Here is a 9,296-nt window from a genome sequence, read left to right as displayed (position 1 = left end):
TATATACACGTGTACGGGCAGTAGCGGCTGTATATACAGGGCGTTGCAGTATGCAGAGCTCTGTCTGATCTGTAATGAGGGGCTATTAGGAGACATGAAGTGATATCTGCACCTGGGAAAGTTGGGTGACAGCAAATATGGCCGCAATTATATCTCCTAGCACCCAGCTTTCCTGTAATCCTGACAAGCTGAATATAAGACATGGAAATTCATAAAGAGCAGGCGATATTGGGGTCTCATTTGACCGCCATGAGGTGCCACTACCTGTGCTTAAAGGGGTTGTCCATTATTGCATAAATATGGCTGCCTTTTTGTGAAAATGGTGCCCACCTGTACCCAGGGTAGGGAGTAACTTTCAGGGGGTCAGTTAGGACCCCCACAGTTTATGAAGTGCTATGTTTTCCCAAATTAATGTCCGATTAGCCATTATTAGCGCCCAAGGACTGTCTGGGTTGGGTCCCCACCATTCAGAAAGTTACTGCTTATCTAATAGATTTGGGGGGGGACACCTCAAATTTAGCAGACTAACCTTTATGTGTCTCCTACCCGACACAGATCACATACAGAACGATAAGAATAAGACACATGATGGATATATAGACAGTCTGTCACCATGGCGACACATAACTCTGCAGAGACGCCATCACCCTTTAAGTTCACACCCGGAGGTTTTTTACTGCTTGTTACTTACCATCCCCATTCCTTCTCCTGCAGAGTCTGGATCCGCTCCCTATGGACGGTCCAGATTTTGGATCTGGAAGTGATGATGGCGACCTGGTGGAGGTGGAGCCGCAGAAGAAGCAGGAAATCCTAGAAAATAGGGATGTAAGTATCTGGGATGTGAGATATGGGGATACTGGGAGTCTTGGAGAATAAGCAACAAGAAGACCCCACTCCCCGGGGAAAATTAATGTAATGGTGAGGGTCTTATCAGTGATGGCTCAGACCCCACAAATCAGGCAACCCAGATCTGAATGGAGTAACTCGTCTCACACGTATGTCCCTGCTGTATTCCCGATTTATAGGACTATCAGAGTCTTCACCCATAGAGAATGAATAGAGGGGGGAAGATTCAGTGCGATGGGAAGTTCTTGTGACCGATGAGCGTCCCATCAGTTTTACCTCTACAGTTGAACCTTTCTACTGTGTATAGGAATAACTTTAATACTTGGTGCAACCCCTTTAAGCATGTCGTCCCAGTACACGGGGCAAACCCTTTAAGGGCATAGTCCCAGGACGTAGGAGGGATCTACTGATATCTACTGCTGATCGGATGTTGGGGGAGAACCTAAATATCCATATGACGCCTCAAAAATCAGCACCCACCCACCCAGCATAATGCGACTATGGCCGATGACGCTCTCTTTGTAGGTGGTGGTTCAGCGGGTCCACTTTGAAGGTCTGGGAAGGACAAAAGACGACCTGGTCATGTATGAAATCTCTGATGTCTTCAAGGCGAGGAATCTCATTGAGGTAAGTGCTGGGCGACGCATATGCAGTGTGTGGGGGAAGGGGATTGCCCCCTAACTATGCCGTCTTTACAGGTGATGAGGAAGGCCCACGAGGCCAGAGAAAAGCTCCTCCGCCTGGGAATATTCAGACAAGTGGAAGTCATAGTCGATACCTGTCAAGGTGAGAACATGGGAATATGAATAGGAGATGGCGCCCTCTACTGGTCAGCATAAGAGTGTATCTACACTGACTGATTTCATCCTCTGCTACTTATAGATGATGACGCTCTTCCCAACGGCCTGGATGTCACCTTTGAAGTCACAGAGTTGCGAAGGCTAACGGGGAGTTACAACACCATGGTCGGCAACAACGAGGGCAGCATGGTATGATCCGTGTCCTGTGTGATGTGTGGGGGGTGGGTCACTGTCCAGTTATTGGGGCACTGCTCAATGAGTGACCAGGAGAATGGTAAAACATAATTGTTGATTCGTTTCCACGATTTATAACCGGGCCGGCTGCTTGTATACCCCGGGGCCGGCTGCTTGTATACCCCGGGGCCGGCTGCTTGTATACCCCGGGGCCGGCTGCTTGTATACCCCGGGGCCGGCTGCTTGTATACCCCGGGGCCGGCTGCTTGTATACCCCGGGGCCGGCTGCTTGTATACCCCGGGGCCGGCTGCTTGTATACCCCGGGGCCGGCTGCTTGTATACCCCGGGGCCGGCTGCTTGTATACCCCGGGGCCGGCTGCTTGTATACCCCGGGGCCGGCTGCTTGTATACCCCGGGGCCGGCTGCTTGTATACCCCGGGGCCGGCTGCTTGTATACCCCGGGGCCGGCTGCTTGTATACCCCGGGGCCGGCTGCTTGTATACCCCGGGGCCGGCTGCTTGTATACCCCGGGGCCGGCTGCTTGTATACCCCGGGGCCGGGGCCGGCTGCTTGTTATGGGGCACAGGGGACATGAAGTGTCACTAATCTTGCATTTTTGTTTTTGAAGGTTCTTGGACTGAAATTACCCAACCTGTTTGGTCGCGCTGAAAAAATGACCTTTCAGTTCTCGTACGGCACCAAGGAGACGTCTTACGGCCTGTCATTCTTCAAGCCTCAAGTCGGGAACTTTGAAAGAAAGTAAGAACCTTCTTCCTCTCATCATCTTCTTCATTATCCCTTTCCTCTTTTGTTCTTTCCTACTTCCTCCACCTCCTCTGCCCCTTTCTCTTCTTCAGCATCATCATTTCAGTTGATATCTCTCTGCGTAGTTTCTTTCCTCTTCTCTTCTTTCTCTTGTTCCTCTACCTCCTCCTCTGTCTCGCCCTCTTCCTTCTCTTTTTCTGAAGACATCATTTCAGTTCTTCCCTCATGATAATCCCTTTTTCCTCCCTCCTTTTCTTGTTCTTCTTTCTTCTAGTTCCTCTTCTTTCATACTCTTATCTTCTTTCTATTTCTTGGCTCCTTGGAGCTCTCTTCCTCTGCGCCCGCTCTCTTCCTCTGCGCCCGCTCTCTTCCTCTGCGCCCGCTCTCTTCCTCTGCGCCCGCTCTCTTCCTCTGCGCCCGCTCTCTTCCTCTGCGCCCGCTCTCTTCCTCTGCGCCCGCTCTCTTCCTCTGCGCCCGCTCTCTTCCTCTGCGCCCGCTCTCTTCCTCTGCGCCCGCTCTCTTCCTCTGCGCCCGCTCTCTTCCTCTGCGCCCGCTCTCTGGCTTTCTCCTTTAGAAGACCTCATCACTTTTTCCTTCCTGTCTCTGCAGCTTCTGCCTGAACCTGTATAAAGTCACCGGTCAGTTCCCCTGGAGCTCGCTGCGAGAGACCGACCGTGGGATTTCTACTGAGATCAATGTAAGGATTGGGGGGAATCGGGGCATTTGGGAGTACTGGTACCTCTGTAACCCTATGACCCTCATCCATGTAATAAAGAGGTTTATAGAATTAGTAGTTCTGTCTCTTCTTTCTTCTGCACTTGTGCACAGGTTGTGTGTGGCATTGCAGCTGTGACTTGGATATATGTGACCTTTCCTTTGGAGGACTGGTCATCCATATCAGATCAGTGCAGCCCAACCAATCAGCTGTTTGAGGACACCACAGCTTCATGTCTCTCCCCCCCCCCCCCCCCCTCACCAAGCACAGCGCAGAACATTGTATAGTGGTCATTTTTGGTATTACAGCTCAACCTTATTCACTAATAAAAATGACCTGAAATACCAGACACAACCTGTGCAAAGGTGTGGCGCTCTTCCTATAAGAAAACCTCCATAATGTTCCAGTCCTGGACAGTCTTTGCAATGTTGTGTTGCTATTTTTACAGTTCCCCATCTGGAAGACCAACCACACCTTAAAATGGGAAGGAGTCTGGAGAGAACTGGGGTGTCTATCAAGAACTGCATCATTCGCCATCCGGGAAGAGAGCGGTCACTCCCTCAAGTCTTCTCTCTCTGTAAGTCATACGTAATGTCTACTCTTAATATCCAGTCATGTCAGGGTTAATGATGGGACCTCCAGTGATCTGCAGAATTGGGGTCTGACAGTCCTGGTGTGAATAGAGCATCATGTTCAGAGATTCTGTTCAACCAGTGACTGGGGGCCTAATTAGTCACACCCCGTAGTAATCTGTGATCTATCCTCTGTACAGCCCCTTTAACCCCTTAAGGACGCAGGGTTTTTCCGCTCATTTCTCGCTCTCCAACTTCAAAAATCCATAACTTTTTCATTTTTCCGTGTACAGACCTGTGTGAGGGCTTATTTTGTGCGTAACAAATTTTACTTTCCCGTAATGTTATTTATTTTAACATGCCGTGTACTGCGAAGCTGAAAAAAAATTACAAATGTGGAAAAACTGGAAAAAAAAAAAAACGCACGTTCTTGTGGGCTCAGTTTTTTCGACTTTGACTGTGCACTCAAAATAACACCTCAGCTTTATTCTTTGGTTCGGTGCGATCGCGGTGATACCATTTATAGGTTTTATTGTGTTTTAATACATTTTCAAAAATTAAACGAATGTGTACAAAAAAGAACATTTTTTTTGCTATCTTCTGAAGCTAATAACTTTTTCATACTTTGGTGCACGGAGCTGGGGGAGGTGTCATTTTTTGCGAAATGATGCAACGTTTTCATTGCTACCGTTTTGAGGTCTGTGAGACATTTTGATCACTTTTTATTTCTTTTTTTTATGTGATGTAAAAAGGTGTAAAAGTCGCATTTCGGACATTTGGGCGCCATTTCCCGCCTCGGAGGTCACCGCCGCCCGTAACCGGTTTTATATTTTGATAGATCGGGCATTTTGGGACGCGGCGATACCTAATGTGTCTGTGATTTTTACTGTTTATTATGTTTTATATCCGTTCTAGGGAATTCTAGGGTGATTTGAACTTTTAATACTTTATTAATTTTTTTTATTAAACTTTTTTTTTTCTTTTTTTTTTTTTCACTATTTTTTAGACCATCTAGGGTACATTAACCCTAGATAGTCAGATCGCTCCTACCATATACTGCAGTACTACAGTATTGCAATATATGGCATTTTTGCACACTATACTGCCTGTGGCTCATTGTAATGGATATGCAGAAGCCATGTAGCCATGTAAAGAGCGTATGGAGAGGTCTTACGGGTTGAGCCCCCTCCATAAACGCCGGGTGTTTGCTGCATATTGCTGGTAACACCTGCGAATGCTGCTGACACCAATCGTGGGTATTAACCCTTTCACTGCACAAAGCCCCTTTCAGTGTAAGTCAAAAGCGGTGCATGGGGGCTGCCATATTGGCTTTGATTGTCGCTCTCTGATGATGTCACGGGGAGCGGCGATCAAAGCCAATATGGCAGCGCCCATGCACTGCCGATCATTTGCCATGAACACCAGGAGTCTTATAAGACTCCAGGACCTTTCATAGCTGAAGACCTGTAACAATGTAATGCAGAAAACAAGCCCTCACACAGCTCTGTACACGGGGAAAAAAAAAAGTAATGGAATTGTGAAGGTAGGGAGTGAAAAATGGAAACACAAATACAAAAAAGGACCTCGGCTTTAAAGAGGTTACCCATGAAGAAAAGTTAGGCCCTATCCACGGGATAGGGGCCTACCTTGCTGATCAGTGGGGGTCTCAGTGCTGAGATCCCAGCAGATTGCGAAAACAGGGGGTCCTACCAACCCCTCGCCGCTCCTCAGACTAATGGAGCAGGTGGCCGCATATGACAGTTCTGCTCCATTAATCTCTATGGAGCTGATGAACCCCTCGTTCTCGTGATCTGCGGGGGTCTCGGCACTGATCAGCAAGTTAGTCCCTGTCCTTTGGATAGGGCTTAACTTTTCTTCATGGGAAGACCCCTTTAAGAGGTTAAAGGAATTATGTGATACAATTGGGTACAATTCCCTTACTGATCTCTTTCTGTTTCTGTCCGCAGCACTCAATGGTGATCGATTCCCGCAACTCCACAATCCTGCCAAAGAGAGGCGCCTTACTGAAGATCAACCAGGTGACCCCTATGTACACAGGGTAGAGGGGCGCAGTGTAGGTCGTAGGTTAGGGCTGCGTTCACACTGCATATGTCATGTCTGCAGCCTTACTCTGTACTCTGTGGCATGCAGGTGCCAAGTTTTGTCTAAGGAATGTGAATGGACACTTAAAGGGATTGTCCATTATTTTTAATTGATTTACCTATCGGTTGTTGACCTATGCTGGGTGCGGCTCCTAGTGAAGTGAGTGGAAGCCGTGCCTGCAATTACAGCCTTTAGCCACTGCACAGAGCATGGAGCCCTCTCCTTCTAACTCTCTGCACTGTGGTTACTGAGCCAAGGCTTATAAACCATCATGGACTTCCCCTTTAAAGGGTGAAAAGTTGCACTAGATCTAAGAGGTCATGGCTGATGATATATGTCAGGGGTTTTATCTAGAAAATTCTTCCTGGCCTTGTAGCTTGTGTCACATGACCTCTGTCTGTCTCGCAGGAGTTGGCCGGATACACCGGAGGAGACGTCAGCTTCTTAAAGGAAGATTTCGAACTGCAAATCAACAAGCGGTTGTCGTGGGACTCGGTAAGTTAGATACAAGTAGATACATTGTATAGATTCTAGAAAATGTATAATATTTGCCATTTTCATGATGTTAAAAAGTGAAGCATTATAACATTTTCTTGCATAGAATGGCGCCACCTGGTGTTGAGACTGTATGACAATGTGCACGTCCTCCTAATGAGTTGAGTGCTGGTGGACGCACGTGCTCAGTCACTCTCCGCCCAGCAAGGTCTCTGTATAATAGTCCAGTGATCACTCTAGGGCAGCCAATACAAGTCAGTTCTTGCCCTGCTTGTCAGGACAGTAGCGGAGCTTATTTGGTACGTTGTGGTATAAGGGAAAAGGCTCCTTCTGCAATATGTTTTTACCTGCCAGAAGGGGTAGGGGACTGATTGAGTCCGGAACTTCCAACACCAAGGAATAAGTATGGATACATGTTGAGCCGAAAATATCATTGAAATGATGTGGATGATTGAATGTGTCCAGTGTAATACTTACAGTTTGCCACTAGGAGGCCATGTTGATGCAGTGTTTAAAGGGTTTTTCCATAGGATAGGTTCAGAATTGTTACTAACCAGGTCCGCTTGCCTTTAGGTCCTGTCCACGTCTCTCTGGGGCGGGATGCTGGTTCCTATTGGAGATAGGCCGTCCAGCATTGCAGATCGGTGAGTAGCGTGGGGGGGGAGGAGCTCTCCTGTAATCTGATGTAAATGTCTGGATTCCTAAGATTTTATTACAATATCTAATTATTTACTCTCCAGATTTTATTTGGGAGGACCAACAAGTGTGCGGGGGTTCAGTATGTACAGCATCGGACCCCAGAGCGAAGGTAGGTACTGCGGACCTATAGGTTTGTCAATTGCTGTCGTCCTGGCTCTGTGTAAGTGACTGATACGAGGAGAACCAGAGGCCTGTGTATGCAAATTAGCCTGGGGGCCTCCAGTTTCCATTGGAGCCCCTCAGGCTCATTTGCATACAGTTTTTCATCCTGGTGATAGATGTCATTTTAAGTTCTCTCCTATCACCTCAATAGGTTATTGATTTGGCTGGACAATGGGGTCTGAATAGAGTGTGGGGCCTCATTCCTCATGGTTAGTTATGGTCGGACCCCCCTCACCAGTCCTCATGTTATTTCCTGTCCCATAGATAAGGGAATAACCTTAAAACTTTGGCCCACCCCTTTAATTGTAGATTTCTCATTAGCTGCTCCCCGTACAAGTCTTTAGGAAACTGAAACCAGCAGAGCAAACCGTTTTTGGGTATTTTTGGTCGGGCACAGCAACTTCTCCATTTGAGGAGGATAATAAATAACCAAGATGAAACGCCCCTTTAAGAAGAAATAGAATGAGAACATCATCCAGGGGGGCAGACCCCGGCCATGTATTATACCTGTATCTTTCTTTTCAGGGGATTATCTTGGCGGCGAGGCGTACTGGGCGGGGGGTGTGCACCTCTACACCCCGCTCCCCTTCCGTCCCGGCCGCGGCGGCTTTGGTGACCTCTTCAGGACACATTTCTTCCTCAATGCTGGAAACCTCTGCAACCTTAACTACGGTACGGAGAGCTCAGGTCACGTAGTGGGTGGTGCTTACACGTGTGGACAATGGCTTGAATAGTAATTCCATTGCATGGGGGCAATTATTAGGATTTGACTCTTTAGGTGCTGGATTGTTTATACTCTCTTTCTACTTCCCGATTCCCCAGGTGAAGGTCCTAGAGCTCACATCCGCAGGTTGGCCGAGTGCATCCGCTGGTCCTATGGTGCGGGCATCGTGCTACGGCTCGGGAACATCGCCAGACTGGAACTGAATTACTGCATCCCCATGGGTGTCCAGAACGGAGACAGGTAGGTACCAGGAGGGTTGCCTCACCCCCTTACCTTACTACCTGCAGCTCCCATATTCAGTGCCAGGTCTCTGATGTATTGTACAGGCGCCGCTGCATCCGCTCCTCATTCTACTCTTTCCGGTTTTGTCAGGACCCACTTCCTGAGGCCGCATAGTTTTGTCCTTTTAAAAAATCAACTTTTAAAATTATGCTAATAAACCTGTGGGGCTACCCTAGCCCCTTTGTGATCCAGCTTCAGAGGCTGTTACAATGTCTCCCCCTACTCCCTCAGCAATTCCTGCAGGTGGGAGGGCGAGACAACAGGAAGTGCTCAGGACCTCTATGGGGGCCTTGAATGAGCCTAAAGCCAATGGAGAGTAGAAGGAGAAGATAATTATAATACCTGGTGCAGGGCCTGGAGGGAGGAGCAGGACTCATTGTTATATTTGTAGAACCTGGAGTCCTGCTCCTCCCTCCCAGCACTGCCCAAGGTATAATCCAACGAAATCTGCTGTGACTGCAGAGTTCGCGTTAAAGGAATTGTCCAAAGATTGGAAAACATGTCCGTTTTCTTCCAACTCCCAAAAGGTGAACTGAGTTAGTCGCAATAACAGCACAAACCAGGAGCGGCGCTGTTTTTTGGAAGAAAGCGGCCAGGTTTTTCACCCTCTGGACAATCCCTTTAAGTGTGACTACCTCTGTAACCTGTCTTTCTGTTCGCTATTGCAGGATATGTGACGGCGTGCAGTTCGGGGCAGGGATTCGCTTCCTGTAACAATCGGTCGTCGGCCCCAAATCTCTGCAGAAAACAATCTCCTCACTATTTAAATCCGACTTTTCGGTTTCCAGAAATTTCTAAACTTTCACGTACGTACAATGATATATTTTATTCCTGGACGCAATCTACAAATAAATCCGCCATATTGGATGAATGAGCGGCTGCGGCTGGTATTTACATCTAGATCTGTGATCAGCGATGAAGGGTAAAGTATGGAGCGCAGGGGGCGGAGCCTGACCAG

At 48.0% G+C, this 9,296-nt stretch overlaps 1 protein-coding gene across 1 annotated transcript; it reads left to right on the top strand.

Annotated features, from left to right (window-relative positions):
- The first annotated feature begins 671 nt into the window (after positions 1 to 671).
- Positions 672 to 9,209, top strand: SAMM50 (SAMM50 sorting and assembly machinery component). Its single transcript, XM_072145337.1, has 14 exons — positions 672 to 825; positions 1,372 to 1,473; positions 1,545 to 1,632; positions 1,729 to 1,835; positions 2,450 to 2,580; positions 3,196 to 3,283; positions 3,750 to 3,878; positions 5,841 to 5,912; positions 6,385 to 6,471; positions 7,045 to 7,115; positions 7,212 to 7,279; positions 7,858 to 8,004; positions 8,155 to 8,296; positions 9,007 to 9,209. The coding sequence occupies exons 1-14, from the start codon at positions 733 to 735 to the stop codon at positions 9,050 to 9,052; spliced, it is 1,371 nt and encodes a 456-aa protein (XP_072001438.1). The 5' UTR covers positions 672 to 732; the 3' UTR covers positions 9,053 to 9,209.
- The last annotated feature ends 87 nt before the right edge of the window (positions 9,210 to 9,296 follow it).

Source organism: Engystomops pustulosus, chromosome 4 (genome assembly GCF_040894005.1).
Source record: "Engystomops pustulosus chromosome 4, aEngPut4.maternal, whole genome shotgun sequence".
NCBI lineage: Eukaryota > Metazoa > Chordata > Amphibia > Anura > Leptodactylidae > Engystomops > Engystomops pustulosus.
This window is presented reverse-complemented; position numbering and strand designations above follow the sequence as displayed.

What these genes read in the sequence shown, in the direction of transcription:
- SAMM50 (XM_072145337.1), top strand. Translation starts at nt 733, where the DNA reads ATGGACGGTCCAGATTTTGGATCTGGAAGTGATGATGGCGACCTGGTG. An exon ending in AAATCCTAGAAAATAGGGAT is followed by an intron (nt 826 to 1,371) that starts GTAAGTATCTGG and finishes CTCTCTTTGTAG; the next exon opens with GTGGTGGTTCAGCGGGTCCA. An exon ending in CATCGGACCCCAGAGCGAAG is followed by an intron (nt 7,280 to 7,857) that starts GTAGGTACTGCG and finishes CTTTCTTTTCAG; the next exon opens with GGGATTATCTTGGCGGCGAG.